General features: G+C 43.7%; 1 protein-coding gene across 4 annotated transcripts; it reads left to right on the plus strand.

Annotated features, from left to right (window-relative positions):
* The first annotated feature begins 515 nt into the window (after positions 1-515).
* LOC129818800 (disabled homolog 2-like) lies at positions 516-15,950 on the plus strand. 4 transcript variants are annotated; one of them, XM_055875043.1, is made up of 14 exons: positions 516-752; positions 7,979-8,254; positions 8,483-8,622; positions 8,776-8,874; positions 9,120-9,251; positions 9,334-9,414; positions 9,812-9,835; positions 9,924-9,974; positions 10,151-10,213; positions 11,076-11,678; positions 12,346-12,469; positions 12,680-13,342; positions 15,006-15,205; positions 15,298-15,950. In XM_055875043.1, the coding sequence occupies exons 2-14, from the start codon at positions 8,119-8,121 to the stop codon at positions 15,367-15,369; spliced, it is 2,388 nt and encodes a 795-aa protein (XP_055731018.1). In that variant the 5' UTR covers positions 516-752; positions 7,979-8,118; the 3' UTR covers positions 15,370-15,950. The 4 variants fall into 4 exon arrangements, with proteins under 4 accessions (XP_055731018.1, XP_055731020.1, XP_055731021.1 ...); XM_055875045.1 differs by having other exon boundaries at positions 8,097-8,254; XM_055875044.1 differs by lacking the exon at positions 516-752 and adding an exon at positions 4,819-4,876.
* Positions 15,951-16,046: the final 96 nt, after the last annotated feature.

Here is a 16,046-nt window from a genome sequence, read left to right on the forward strand (position 1 = left end):
ATCTTTCTCAAACATTACTTTTCTGGCCCTCTCTTCTCTTTATTTTTAACTCTCCATTTTGCTGCTTTTCTCTTATCGAGGTAAACTCTGACATTGTCGTTATTGCCTCCAACATTCACTTTTCTCCCCATTCCCAAAAGCATTTGGTGATTGGCATATTTGGCGCGCATACAGTAAGGCCCTAAAGTTTAGGTTTATGCACTAATGCCAGAAAGGCTACATTTAGTTTTTATTTCATTATTTAAGGCTATCAATATAAATTACACAAGAATGATACATGTATGATACATTTATGGTTTTCTAATGTGTTGTTTAATCTTTATTCAACCCGCCCGCCACCCAACTGCCCTTCATCCACACAATATTTCATGACCCTAAACCCGTCGGACTGCAGGTTATGATGGATGAAATAATGGTGTAATAATGATGTCAATCATCCTATTGGTCTCATCATTGATTGGTGTAGTTGTGCGGCCTATACAGGCGCAACGTGCCTCCTGACGTTCTGGCGTGCTAGGGGTTAAATTGGGAGGTAGAAGGAGTTGCCAATTCACCACATAGCGGCGCGTTCTGGGGCACTTCTTAGCGGAAAACATCTGATTCCAACACGTCTCTGAAAAAGCGGTGTTTGATTCAACCTTCATAGAGGATAGGAGACGTGTCGACCGGTCTAGATAGCGTTTGAATAACATTCAGAACACTGGAAGACAAACCTCGAATATGAATAATTCTGTCTGGAGCGCTTGTTAACGGTACGTGACATCCACATTCTTTCGCATCCACAAATTCACGGGCAGGGAATGCTATTTGTGTTTCGCTGTCACGGAATGCTTCACTTTTAAAATAGAAAGTAATACATTTGGAATTATTCTACATGCTGGATCAAACAAATCCAAGAAGCCCCCGTGATTTTTCCATTAGATCCAGCTGTGCGCGCTATGCACACGTCGCTAAGGTAATGGTTTAGTGCTAGGTGATTGTGGGAGGTCGCTATTTTAGCTTTCTGAAAATATACTTCGGCTGAGTAAGAGATCTCTTCTTTTTTTTTCGGGACAACTTGTTGAATATTATATTTAAACTACGTTAAAATCATGTTTTGGGGACCTAAGATGTTTATCTGTTAAACAAGGCCGTCTTCATGGGCCTACCAAAATGGGTTATCATGGTCTCTTTGCGTTGCGCAACCATATTTATCCTTATACTTTTCATAACTGGATATTTGCGTGTATATGAAATGCCATAGATAATTAGGCATATACTTCCAGCATTTGTTAGTATCCCTAGTAGACAGTTGTCTGGCGATGTCGGGAATGTAGTCTTTGTAGCCTTGGCCACTGTCTGTATCCACAGTGGGTCTAGGCTGCAGTTGTGGTATTTCACCATCCTATTGAGTGTCTGATTCATGCCCTGATCTCCTCCAGATGTGCTGAATAGAACTTCACTTTTCTTTCTAATGAAGCAACACAACGCCCAGGATTGGGACATCTCTCTCCGTTTTTTTGCAGCCATTCTGTTGACTTAGTGTAAATCTTTTCTTAAAAAAAATATTTATTGTGTGTATGACTTCAGCTTAACTAGTTAAAGATGTCTGAATCCAAAAGATGGTAGGCTTTCTTGATGTAGCTTAACCATCCAGTGTTTGGAAAGTTGGTCCCCTAGCAGGTTTAAAATACCCAATTACAAATAACCATGCTGCTGGCTAGTCCTTCTCTCACCTTTTTTTAAAGCTGTGGCATTGAGTATTCGCTCAGGAGATGCCAATGGTTTTTGTCTGTTCTTAGATAGGGGCAGTCTCTTCCTGCAGTTACTGTCAGGTTAGTTAGTCATGCTGACATTGAAGTTGTTTTAATTAGCTTTTTTCTGAAGTTGCTGACACAGCCTCTTATTAGGGCAAAGTCACTGGGACTGTCAGTCCATGGTAGTTACTGAACAGCTAGCATCATGTGCCTAATGTAACCACCACCCGAAAGGTATTTCAGCCTTTCAATCCTGGCTGACAGTATCCCAATAATCCTCTTCTTGCCCATTTACTTGGGATTTTGACTTGACACACAAACACTGTGGTGTGCTGTGATCCACAGATGACCCATTCAGTCACGTGGTGCTATCTGGGATCTGATTGGTTATCTAGTCAGTATTTTGGTTTGGAAAGGAAACCCTTTCTGCTTCTTGTTATCTGATAACTTATCGGTTATTAGGAACATAATTGTTTCCTCTGTGGTAGAGGCCCGGTAAACACATGTAACGTGTGAGAACATTTACGCTCAGTGACCGATGGGTCCAACGGTTACGTGTGTCTTAAAGTGGGGGGGGGGGGTGCAATCAAACCCTGTCTCCAGCTATCATATGATGACTGGAAAACTATTCTAGTCATTTCTCTAGACCTTGAATGCACTTTGGCGTGTTCAAGGTCGACAAATCTGCTCTCATAGCAGAAACAAATGCATGAACGTTTTATTGTCTTGGTGCTGTCGCTCTTGTGATGCAAGCCATATAATACAAATGATTGCTGGCAAAGCGAGATTTGGCTGTGGTTTCGAGTGTGCGTGCAATTGTAAACTTGATTTGCAAGAAGATATTTGATCAACATTTGCCACCGTAGCGCTGCAAAGCATGTCATCTGACTTTCACATGCTGACATTAGTTTGGTTTAGAAGAGCTGCATACTTCTAATGGAAGTTTGTAAGTGTTATTATATCACTGCTTTAGATGGTTAAAGGTGATATTGATGCACTAAATGTCCCCAAGTTTTTTTTTTCCAATCTTAGTAGAATATGGACTAGTCCAATCGCTTGAGGACAACTGGGACTGAGGACAGTCATTATATAATTGTTTAATTTAAGGCTTTTCACCCTGCTGAGTCTAGCCAAAGAAACGTGTACTGGGCTGGTTATGTATCCCCTGTAGTGGCTGGAACAGTCCTGAACAGGACAATGTGAAAATAAATATTCAAGCCAGTGCGGTTCAGGTTGGCACAGTAGTGTGAAAAGGGGTACTAAAGCCTTGACTATCGTTTAAACAGCTTCCAGTCTCCCACTGTAGTTTAATTGTTAACGTGTTTACCAGTCATCAGAGGGGAATTGTGCAGAGCTGGACTTTACCTGACGAGTCAAGTTAATGTTAACTACTCTTCAGCAGTCACTGTGCACTGGTTTTACAAGAGCTTGTGGACTGTCAGCTTTGTACTTGTTTTCAGGAAATGGACTGTTTGTTTTTATGAGTAACCCCCCCCCCCCCGCCAGACTGACCCTGAGAGAGGACTACAAGAGGCCTCTATGTAGAGTGGCGGGAATTCAACTGGAGCTGTGTCATACATGAGGTTCTTGGAAATGTTTTCTCTAAGCGCGAGTAAGCGGGCGAGCAGTAGCCCGAGACTGCCGCGCAGAAGAATTATCAGCCCACTGAGAAGCACAAGATTGAACTTCACTTAACTTTCTAGCGTTAACAGGGAAAACTCTAGAAAGTTATCAACGTTTCCCTTCACTGTGGCAATTGTGATCAAATCAACAGCCACTTTCAATGCAACGTACCAAAATGTACTATGCAAGTGTAACAGTATAACTTTAAACCGTCCCCTCGCCCCGACACGGGCGCGAACCAGGGACCCTCTGCACACATCAACAACGGTTGCCCACGAAGCACGGTCGTTACCCATCGCTCCACAAAAGCCGCGGCCCTTGCAGAGCAAGGGGCAACCCTACTTAATGTCTCAGAGCAAGTGACGTAACTGATTGAAATACTACTAGCGCGCACCCGCTAACTAGCTAGCCATTTCACATCCGTTACACAAGAGAATTTGTTTTAGGCAGAACACATCGGAGTAGGATACTATTGCAGTGACACGCACAACTCAGCCCGTACTCTACACAGACCTGTGCGGCATAACATGTACATTTTAGTCATCTAGCAGACGCTCTTATCCAGAGCGACTTACAGGCAATTCGGTTTAAATGCTTTGCTCAACCAATAAGAGCTGCAAATAGATCATTGCCATGATGCTTGTTTTGAGATCCAAGCGAGACCGGCATGTAGCCACGTGTGCTCATTTTGTTCATATCCTTTGTTAGTTGGAGTTATTCACCCGGTTTTAGATAATTTGTAGTCAACAATAGGGGAGCGATTGCTTCCTACAAGAGCACAAAGCGTGTACATTTCTAGGCATCTTTGAAAAGCAAGTCTGGTAAAGAGCATTTATTTTTGTCTTAAAGGGGCAGTGTTGTATTTTGAGACGGGCTTGAACACCACATTGGCTTCTACTGGAGGCTGAATGATAGAACAGCTATTTCCATGTAAAAATGTTAGGGGATTCATTTTCTCCATTGTTTTGATGGTAGGCCACTCTGGTAGGCCTACGTTGTGATGAAATAGCCGCAGAAGCCTAATTGGCTAAAGTTATGGCTGGAAGTTTGTGTGCAGCAGATCTGAAATTTGCTCAGTGCTGAGAAATTGAGGAAACGTTGGTTCTTGACCTTGTACATCTCATTATTCCCGAGTTACACTCTATTTTGTAGAAATAGAGTTTAGCAGGCCTGTTCTCGATCCTGCCTCAGTCACATCCTTGGACATTATTATACATTGTCAATGAATACAAACGATTGACAAAGTTAGCAGCAGTCTGTTTCTCACTTTTTTAAGGTTTTAGACTACAGTTGCTGAGGGTGGATTGCACGCTCTACTGTCATGTTGTCCTTTAGCTGTGTGTTATGAGATTACTGGAGCGTATGGCCAGTTTTAAACACCAACCAGGTAGCGTAAGATTAACTTCATTTAATAGCTCAACCTTTGTTCACTCCCAACCTTTGCTCTCCTCTGCCGTAGTCGAGGCTAATTTCCAGTAGCGAGGCGATCTACGCAGCATCTGCAAGTGCCCCTGAAGGTATGTGTCATATGGGAAATAAATGCTTGGTGTTTAGATGCTGAAATCAACCTGTGGTGGTTGTTATAATGTGCTGTTGTAGTGTTTCTCTTGTTCACTCTCAGAAAGAAGCCATTTTGTTCTCTAATCCAGCTGTGAGTGATGGTTCCAGAGCTCTGTCTGTTGGCAGTCATGTCTCCTCTTGCAGTTTACAGTACTGGTCGACCACTGACTTTCTATTTTACTGTAGGCTACTCTGTCTGTGCTCGGTTTCTGTCTTTGTTTGTCATGAAGGGCCTAGTTACAGCTGTGATGGTGTTAGTAATAATGAACTGTGGCTATAGTTAATAGCAAATGTCTCTTACCATAACCAGAGGACCAAGTTGCACACAGATGGACAGTGTGGTGGTACCCAGCTGTCTTTTAGCCTCAGATAGGAAGTCACACTCAGCTTGGGTCACCCTAAGAAGCTGTCACTACGTTCTCTAAAACCAGAATAGCTGAGTGTTCCTTTAACATATCTTGGTGTTCCATGGCTCGCTCTGCCTCTTACGGTCTTCACTTTACTGAAAGAGGAGCAATGTTAATCACAATGGATTATACTCGAGCATTCTTTCCTGAAGTACAGTGCCTTGCAAAAGTATTCATCCCCCTTGGTGTTTTTCCTTTTTTTTTTTTTTTGTTGCATTACAACCTGTAATTTAAATTTATTTTTATTTGGATTTCATGTAATGGACATACACATAGTCCAAGTTGTTGAAGTGAAATAAAAAGGGGGGGGGGGGGGGGGGGTAACAAAATGTAAAAGTGGTGCGTGCATATGTATTCACCCCCTTTGAAGAGCAAGGAGCTCTTCAAACGGGTCAGGGACAAAGTTGTGAAGTGCAGGGTTGGGTTATTTAAAAAAATCTGAAAGTTTGAACATCCCACGGAGCACCATTAAATCCATTATTAAAAAATATGGCACCACAACAAACCTGCCAAGACGGGGCCGCCCACCAAAACTCATGGACCAGGCAAGGAGGGCATTAATCAGAGGCCAAAGAGAACCCTGAAGGAGCTGCAAAGCTCCACAGCGGAGATTCGATTTATCTGTCGATAGGACCACTTTGCCGTACACTCCACAGAGCTGGGTTTTATGGAAGAGTGGCCAGAAATTCCATTGTTTAAAGAAAAAAATAAGCGAACACGTTTGTTTGCCAAATGTCATGTGGGAGACTTTTCAAACACATGTAAGAAGGTACTTACAGACTTACAGATGAGACTAAAGTTGAGCTTTTTGGCCATCAAGGAAAACTCTGTCTGGTGCAAACCCAACACCTCATCACCCCGAGAACACCATCCCCACAGTGAAACGTGGTGGCAGCATGCTGTGGGGATGTTTTTCCTCGGCAGGGACTGGGAAACTGGTCAGAATTGAAGGAATGATGGATGGCGCTAAATACAGGGAATTTCTTGAAGCCTGTTTCAGTCTTCCAGAGATTTGAGAATGGGATGGAGGTTCACCTTCCAGCAGGACAATGACTCTAAGCATACTTCTAAAACAACACGAGTGGTTTAAGGGTAAGTATTTAAATGCCTTGGAATGGCCTAGTCAAATCCCAGACCTCAATCCAATTGAGGATCTGTGGTATGACTTCAAGTTGGATGGGTTCCGCTGGTATACGGCAATCTTTAAGGAGCTGGAGCACTTTTGCCTTGAAGAATGGGCAAAAATCCCAGTGGATAGATGTGTCAAGCTTATAGACACCCCAAGAGACTTGCAGCTGTAATTGCTGAGAAAGGTGGCACTACAAAGTGTTGATTTTGGGGGGGGGGGGTGAATAGTTTTCTGTATTGTCCTAATTCTTGTTTTTCATAAAATACATTTTGCTTTTTCAAAGTGGTAGGCATGTAGTGTAAATCAAATGATACCCCCCCCCCCCCCCCAAATCTATTTTAATTCCAGGTTGTAAGTCAACAAAATAGGAAGAATGCCAAGGGGTTTGAATACTTTCTTAAGCCACTGTAGGTTACATGGAACACCCAGCCTGTCATCCTAAGATCTTTATGACAGCCTAGAGTTGGAATGGACAGGGCCTCTGCACTATGTGAATCACATGACTGACAGGACGCACTGTTCGAAGGAGGAAGTGTGTGTCCCTGGCTAGTTGCGCAGCTGTTTCTGATGCCCTCCAGGTATTCCTTTCCCGCACACATTGTCTTAATTAAAGACCCCACAGAGTTTAATCACCTCCCATCCCTACATGCATGGCTATCAATGGGTTACAGCAAGGCTACAATAAGGGTCAAAATTATGTGTGGTTAGTAAGAACGAGGTACTGGGTCATGGCTCCTCATTGTGGATCATTATAGGGATATTACTTTTTACGATGCTCACAAAACCTTTTAGGGGACAATTTCAGGTAGCGGAAGCCAGCAGAAGCTGTTAATCTTTAAAATGGTTGGAGCTGTAATGTCTTTTTGTTATCATTCTTTTATCACAAATGTTTTTGTAAACAAGTTTGTTGTGATGTGAAATCTAATTTCCTACTTTATATTAATTTTCCAAAAGCTTAAAGTAATTGTCCAGTGTTTCCTGATTTCTATGAAATATGAGTGAAATACTTTTCTTTCTGAAAAAATGTTAAAAGATTCACTATGCAGAAATCGCCCTTTTTCCCGGTTGCTCAAATTCTAGTTTGCCTTTTTTCCGTTTCGGACAAAACAAGGAAGTGTTGTGTAGAGGATCATTGTACCATCTAAACCACTGTGAAATATATTTTCCATAACTCAAAATCGAGTATTTTGAAGCTGTTGTAAAAAACTTTAGAATGCGAAGCATAGAAATAGAACAGATCTACCACTTCGTAGACACGCTTTCAATGAGTGGCAGATCTGACACACTTCTATGTGAATATTGCCGCTTTATTTTAGAAACTGCTTTTTGTGTGGCCATATGCCTTTCATTAAAAATATTAATGCGATTAGACAGCTGATATTTTATGCTTTGACCATACGAGTCAACAACATTGTTTGGGTTCGAGTTAACAGAATATTAACTTAAGTGACATTTTCGCTGGACAGTTACTTTAACGTCGGAGTGTAGTTTCATTATATTTCTCTCACCATCTCCTCCTACAGGCACATAACGGAGCATGTGCTAATACTGAGCCTCTTTGCTGAGTCGACCCCCACCCCCCCCCCCCCTGGCCTGAACAAGGAGCTGCCGTTTGATTTGGTTTACCTGTCCTGACTCCAGTAAGGCTAGCCCCTACCCCACCATGTCTACTGAAGTGGAGAGCGTTGCACCTGTGGTCCCGGCTGCCCCCTCCAGCACCCCCGCCTCCACAACCAGCCCTCCCACCACACCCTCCACAGCACCAGCCAAGACCCCCTTTAAGAAAGAGAAGAAGAAAGGTACTATATGCAAGGGGCCTTTCCCCACGTAAGGGATTTGGTGTTATGGGCAGAACATACTTTTTCTGAGTCGTCAGACTTGACCTTTGGTCTAGTTTTACATCTTGCTTTCCATGCGTTTTGTGGTGTGATGGTTGAGGCTACGTCATGAGTAATAGATGGCATTCTCAACCAGACAAAGTGACAATTGATCCAATTAATCACTTTTCTCTCCTTCCCTTTGCCCAGCTCCAGAGAAGACTGATGAGTACCTGCTGTCAAGATTCCAGGGTGATGGTGTGCGGTACAAGGCCAAGCTGATCGGCATCGACTATGTCCCAGAAGCCCGAGGGGACAAGATGAGCCAGGACTCCATGATGAAACTCAAGGTACCAGATATTAGGATGCAGACGCTACAGTACACGTTAGTAAAGAGCAAATTGAATGTGATTTTTGTTAGTCTGTTTTCTATGGTCATTTCTCTCTGGGTGTGCATATGGTGATGAGCTGTGTGTTAGTATGTCGTTGTGTTGTCTTTGCAGGGCATGGCAATAGCTTCTCGGTCCCAGGGCAAACACAAGCAAAGGATCTGGGTCAACATATCCATGTCAGGCATCAAGATCATTGATGAGAAAACAGGGGTGAGAACAACTGTTTGACGTTCTAATCCAACATTCCTCTATCTAAATCATGTCTCAGTGGCTGGGGAGTATCAACTTTACTACCAAACTTTACAACTACAATTCCTATAGTAGAGAAATTTTCACAAGGTAAGCACAGGACATGATCCCAGTAGATTCCATGTTGGCCTAAATGCAAGTGTTTATATTATTAGGTTATTGAAGACGGACTGTTTTTAAAATCAGTTCTCTCCTCTCCCCCTCAGGTGATAGAACACGAGCACATAGTGAATAAGATCTCATTCATCGCCAGAGACGTAACGGATAACAGGGCCTTTGGCTACGTGTGTGGGGCCGAGGGACAGCACCAGTTCTTCGCCATAAAGACTGGCCAGCAGGTAAGACGCACAGGGACACGCATAGATTGTTGCAAGTAGTTGATTGTCTGACTGTTTCTCCATTCATCTCCTCTCCATATAGGCAGAGCCCCTGGTCATTGACCTAAAGGATCTATTCCAGGTCATCTTCAACATGAAGAAGAAGTCCGAGGCCTCACAGAAGGTAAATGACTACGGTGGGGTTTGTGATCAGAGTTGTTCAGTAGGGCATACCATAGAAAAACATTTTCAACAGAAAAGTACAATTTGTATGTTCTGGTAGTACAGCCCTGTTTCCAAACATTTTTCTCCCTACTGAACATGATCCAGGTATTTAAAAACACAAAAAATGGGGGGGGGGGGGGGGGTTGCTGACTGGACATGGGTCACGTGACTGACGTTTGTTGTCAACACTGCCCCCTAGTGCTTCATTAGTCCTGCACCACGTACCATGCTTTCATTGCAATACCAATGAGATGACTCCTCGCACACAAATCGCATCCAACAAGTAAATGGAGAACATATTACATTCCTCCAATGGGAATATTCACCATGTTTCTCCTCTTGCGCTTTCTTTTCAGGATGGGAGTAATAATGCAGTAGAGGTACGTGCCTGTGTATGTTGGCTAACTATGAGCTTCATCTGCAACGTACTGCATACTTGACCTCCTACTGCTGTGTTTTCATTTACAGAATGGCGGTGATGCCTTGCTCAGTATCGATGGCCAGGCTGGCACTGCCAAAGTAAGTGTTTTTGAGATATTGGAATCATACATGTAAAAAAAAAAAAAAAAGTGCAAAGTGGATGCAGATGAGGATTCTCCAGGCACAAGTATCTACTTGTAGATGTGGTGTTGCGTCTCATTGTATGATACATCCAGTATTTTTAAGATGCTTCAAATGGATATGTTTTTGTTTAGGAGGTGCAACAGCTGGATTTGTTTGGCGATATGTCCACCCCTCCAGACATCCACTCTCCTACAGTAAGTCAGCCCGCTGTTGGGTTCACTGGATGTGCACGCACACATTATTATGGGAATATTTTTTTTTTTCTGGGAATATACTCATAATGTGAAACGGCCTAAGCGCTAGAGCTGGGGGAGATGCTCATAACAGACTTTACACATGGATAGGGCCAATGGTTGGCAGTTATGTTATGCCATGCTTATCTTCGAAGTAAACTTTTTGGGCAGAACGGACAACAACAAATTACCTTGCTGGTATTTTATTTTCAATATTGGAGGCTTTTTGCACCCTTTCCTATTCCTAACAAGGATCTTTCCCCCCCAATTTTATAATCAGGTGGCTTTGACTACTCGAGCTCTGGTAAAGTTCCTCATGTGCTAGCTAGCTCAGTCCTACCCTTGGCCATAGATGTTTTGTTCTGCCTTGTGGATGTATCCCAGTCTTTCACCCCAAACCATAGCTTAACTGCGTAACTTCACCCCTTAAACCAATCACACCATCTTATGTCATACAGGGCTCTCAAACTCAACTCTGTAAAGGGCTCTCTGTAATAAGTGTAAGTTTATTAACTTGAGGTAGTTTTGATGGATTACAAAGGTCAAATCCTGGCTATATCTTAAATGGCAACGCATTCCAAATAATGCTTGTAATCCCTCAGACACAAAGGCGGGTGCCTTGACAAAGCACATTCCTACAGTTGAGTTTCTGAATCCTGTTTAAATGTTTGTTTAGCTATCACCACTGTTGCTTTATCAATCAAACCGTCTTGTCATGTCATTTTGTTATTCATTTAGCTGTGTTAACAGTTGCTTCTCTCTTTCAGCGCAACAGATTTTTATTTTTTTCTCTCTCCCTCTCGTTCCCTCCCTTGATAACCAGGAGACTAATGATATTCTATTGCTGGATCTGTCTGCCGAGGTTGACAGCAATCAGAACTGTATAAAGGGAAATCCCTTCACTTCCTGTGCACCTAACCCTTGGAGCACCCCCCAGACAGAGAACCCCTTCTCCTCCACGTTTGGCTTCTTTCCAACCCCAGACACTGACCCTTTCGGCAATGACCCTCTTGCCCAATCAGCACCCCCCAATTCTCTGATCTCAGCCCCCTCCACCAATCACAACCAAGAAAGCTCTGTTCACTTCTTGGGTAGGCCAATCGGGAACGGCGTTGGTCTTAACGAAGACTCTGACAACTTCGGTCAGCAGTTGAGCGGGTTGTCCAATAGGAACATGATCCTGGCTCTCAGTAATGGCCAGTGGCCACTAGGGGGAGTGATGACAGAAGAGAGCAGGGTCCCTGTTCCTGTGCACTCACCACAGAACCCCTTTCTTGACATTTCTGGGAAAAGCCCACTCCTTTGTAATGGCGTGATGTTCGATCCACAACCCCCTGCCCCTGTGGGTGCTAGCAAGGATGGTTCGGTTGTGATAAGCCCCCCTCCACAGAGCACTAAGGCTGGACGAGGTCGGAGGAGTGCCAAGGTGAAGCTCCATAGAGGTCCTATGATGTTGCTGCATGTCTGAGAATGAGTCTGTCTGCACACCACCTCCCCAAACCATAATTGGTCTTCTAACAACAACCCCCTTTCACAGCACTGGGATACCATGCTGGCATATTCTATTCCTACAGGCCAACAGGTAGCATTGCACTGTGTTTTGTCTTTACCAACATGGTTTTGGTACAAGGATGTTAGGGTTGGTGTTTTTGTCTCTGGGGATACAACTGGAACTGGTATGGGTTTCTAACATAACTGCATGTAAGTGGTGCTCACATGGCTTCTCTAACCTGCTTGTCCCTGGAGATTAACAACCTCTCTGCTTGACTGTAACCGCTATGCTTATCTCCTGTTGCTATCTATTTATATGTTCCTTGTCTTAACATTCATGCTTCAGTGAGATGTGGAGGTAAGTGTTGGTGTTTGTCTTAAGTATTATTAGAGATGTGTTTTTCTTTTAAAAGGTTATCATATTAATGTGAATACGGTATATAAGTATGATAGTTTTTCAACCGCATTATCATCCATATAAACCTTGTCATTTATTCAGTGCTCACTACAGTTTTCTCTTGTTTACTGGCCCTCGATGGATAGTCAATTGTTCAATATCCCTGTAGTAAATTTGGTTGCCTTATTTGCGGTTTGACCACCAGTCTCCTCCTGCCAATGACCTGTTTGGGACCGACCCATATGCTGCTCTCAGTCAGCCTGACTGCTCATCTGCCTCTGATGACCTCTTCAACAGTCCGACCACCACCTCTCCCATAGCAGCTCTGGGTAAGACTAGTGGCGTCATTGGCTCCAAATAGTGAGAACCCATGTTGTGTTAAAGCAAAACAATTGGCTTGTTTAAATCATCCTTTAGCTATGCTGCGTTTGAGGCAAACTAGATGGCGTTTTAAGTTCTGTTCAGTCTACCTATTGTACCTAAATGAAAAGTTCACCTTATCACCCTCTTCTCTCCCCTGGTCTTCCTCTTTCCTCCAGGAGCATTGCAGTTGGGTCCCCCTTCAGTCACCATTCATGGGACAGCCACATTACCGTGGGGAGTCCAAGCACCAGGACCTTCCATGTTCACCATGCCAGGAGGGGTAACACTCCACAACCCCCAGACCACCTTCCCCCAGCCATCTGCCTTCGGTGCCCTTCCCATACCCCCGGCACCCTGGGGCCAGCAGGCTCCATCCCCGTATGGGGCCCAGCCGGTCACCCAGGCTTGGGGACAGCCTGCTCCTGCAGGGCCCATGGTTGCACCTGGCTGGAGCCAGCCTCCCATGGCTAACCCCTTCCAACCCAGCCCTTATGCCATGATGGGAGGCCCTCCACAGGGTATGCCACAAGGTCCACCCCGGCCCCCACCCCGGCCCCCAGTCAAGGAGGCCCCAGCTAAGGTAGAACCCAGTGCCTTCACGGCTCTGGACCCCCTGGGAGGGGAGAAGGAGAAGAAGAGTGGGAAGGACATGTTCAAGGACTTCCAGATTGCCAAACCTCCAGCCATCCCGGCCAGGAAGGGGGAGCAGGCTCCTGGCGCCGCCCCCAGCACTAATGGGGATGGTGCATTTGCCCAGTACTTCTCCAGCAAAGTGGGCATGCTCCAGGAGGTTGCGGATCACGACGACTTTGAAATTCAGAGTCAGATTTCAGCGGATGGTAATGGTGGTTATTTGGAATTTCAAAATCCTATCAAATCTATAGGAGTTTAACCCCAATACCAATTTATCATCTAGCCCCAGCAAATATCAAGTCTAAGTTAAATAAAAATCTCTGTCACGTGTGCCAAATACAACGGGTGTAGACCTTACTGTGTAATGCTTGCTTAGGAGCCCTTTCCAACGATGCAGTTTAAAAAAAAAACATGGTCCGGTACCGTTTTCCCAGACGGTAGCACAGTGAAGTCTATGGCTTGGGTAACAGGATGGTTTTTGATGTACAGTACCAGTCAAAAGTTTGGACACCTACTCATTCAAGGCTCTTTTTCTTTTATTGACTATTTGCTACATTGTAGAATAATAGTGAAGACAAACTATGAAACAACACATGGAATCATGTATTTAAGATTCTAAGTAGCCACTCTTTGCCTTGACAGCTTTGCACACTCTTGGAATTCACTTGACCAGCTTCACCTGGAATGCTTTTCCAACAGTCTTGAAGGAGTTCCCTCATGCTGAGCACTTGTTGGCTGCTTTTCCTTCACTCTGTGGTCCAAACTATCCAAATTGGGATGAGGTTGGGTGATTGTGGAGGCTAGGTAATCTGATGCAGCACTCCATCACTCTCTTAGTCAAATAGCCCTTACACAGCCTGGAGTTGTGTTGGGTCATTGTCCTGTTGAAAACAAATGATAGTCCCACTAAGCGCAAACCAGATGGGATGGCGTATTGCCGCTGAATAAATAAATCACCAGCAAAGCACCATCACACCTTCATGGTGGGAACCACATATACGGAGATCATCCGTTCACCTACTCTGTCTCACAAAGACATGGAGGTGGTCATTAGACCAAAGGACAGATTTCCACGTCTAATGTCCATTGCTCGTGTTTCTTGGCCCAAGCAAGTCTTCTTATTGGTGTCCTTTAGTAGTAGTTTCTTTGCAGCAATTCGACCATGAAGGCCTGATTTTACAGTCTCTGAACAGTTGATTTTGAAATATGGCTGTTACTTGAACTCTGAACCATTTGCTGGGCTGGTAACTATAATGAACTTATCCTCTGTAGCAGAGGTAACTCTGAGTCGTCCTTTCCTGCGCTTGGTTTTTGCGACTGCACTTGAACTTTTAAAGGTCTTGACATTTTCTGGATTGACTGACCTTCAAGTAATGATTGCCTGTTACTTTTTTTTGATCTGTTCTTGCCATAATATAGCCCTATTTGGTAAAAGACCAAGTCCATCTGCTGTTTACCACACCTACCAACTGATTAGCTCAAACGCATTAAGAAGGAAAGAAATTCCACAGATTACCTCTTAACAAGGCACACCTGTTAATTTAAATGCATTACAGATGACTACCTCATGAAGCTGGTTGAGAGAATGCCTAGAGTGTGCAAAGCTGTCATCAAGGAAAAGGGTGGCTACTTTGAAGATTCTAAAATATAAAATATATTTTGATTTAACACTTTTTTTTTTTTTTTTTTTTTTTTTTTTTTTTTTTTACTATATGATTCCAAATGTGTTATTTCATAGTTTTGATGTCTAAACTATTATTCTACAACGTAAAAATAGAAACCCTTGAATTGTGTCCAAACTTTTGACTGGTATTGTATCTGTGAAATGTATTTATTTTTAATCCACTTGATTCTTACCTGTCTCTTTAGACTCACCCAAACCAGCCCCGTGGCAAGCTGCTCCCATGTCTTCTGCAGCGGCCCCCGTTCCAGGGATCCTGGATGCCTTTGCCCCAAATCCTGCCCCAGGCCTGGCTCCAACAGCAGCAACAGGTCTCAACCAGAGCCTATTTGATGATGCATTTGGCACTGCAACTCCTAATGCCTTTGGAGCACCACTCTTAGCAATGGTATGGAAACAGACTCGTATCTCAATGAATCCTATCAAACTCCAATCAATTGACGATAACGTACTGCTTTGTATCACTGTTTTTAACGACAGAACACTCCTGTTGCCCAGACCACTGGCGGCTCGGATCCCTTCGGAGACCCCTTTGGAAACCCCTTTGCCTAAGTGACATCCTGCCCATCAGTTCCAGATAATAAGCAGCAAAGCTCTACGACCAAATAAGATCTTCAGAACCAGCTGCTACAACAAGCGCCAGACAATCCACATGATTGCGTCTTTTAGCCCCTGCTCCAATGCACACACAGTAACTCCTCACCTGCCGTTTTTGATGTCAGTTACTTAGCTTCCCCCAATCCACCTTCACTTTAAAGATGCATTCCAGAAATGTGTAACTTTTCCTGATGGAAAAACAGTATCCCACATATAAATACAGTAATGTACACACTTAAGGGGATAAAACAGGTTTTCAGCAAACTTGAAGATGAGTGCAAACTTCCTGGAGTAGGCCAATTCAAGGAGTTGGTCTGTGCCTTTAAGTAAATCAGGTGATGCATGAGCTGGAGGACTTTAATGTATGTCTTGCCCAATCAGTAGTAGTAGTTTTTGTTTCTGTTCCCAACTCACTTAGCTTTTCAGTGCCACTGAATGAAATGTATTGTAATGAAATTATTCTCGTAAGGGAGGAACATGGATGGAAGGCCCTGCAAATACTCTTGTTTATTAAACACAAATTTCTTTCATTGTGATCTTTGTCGTGTCTTAGATAATTCTTCTCGGGGAAATCTTGTTATGGGATTATTACTGTATCCCTAGACTACTCACCTTAGGATGCTAAAACAGGG

Source organism: Salvelinus fontinalis, chromosome 21 (genome assembly GCF_029448725.1).
Source record: "Salvelinus fontinalis isolate EN_2023a chromosome 21, ASM2944872v1, whole genome shotgun sequence".
NCBI lineage: Eukaryota > Metazoa > Chordata > Actinopteri > Salmoniformes > Salmonidae > Salvelinus > Salvelinus fontinalis.

Bases quoted from the DNA above. Each gene is read 5' to 3' on its own strand.
- LOC129818800 (XM_055875043.1), top strand. From the start codon at position 8,119: ATGTCTACTGAAGTGGAGAGCGTTGCACCTGTGGTCCCGGCTGCCCCC. The intron at 12,470-12,679 runs GTAAGACTAGTG...TCTTTCCTCCAG, and splicing joins CTCTCCCATAGCAGCTCTGG to GAGCATTGCAGTTGGGTCCC. The intron at 15,206-15,297 runs GTATGGAAACAG...TTTTAACGACAG, and splicing joins GAGCACCACTCTTAGCAATG to AACACTCCTGTTGCCCAGAC.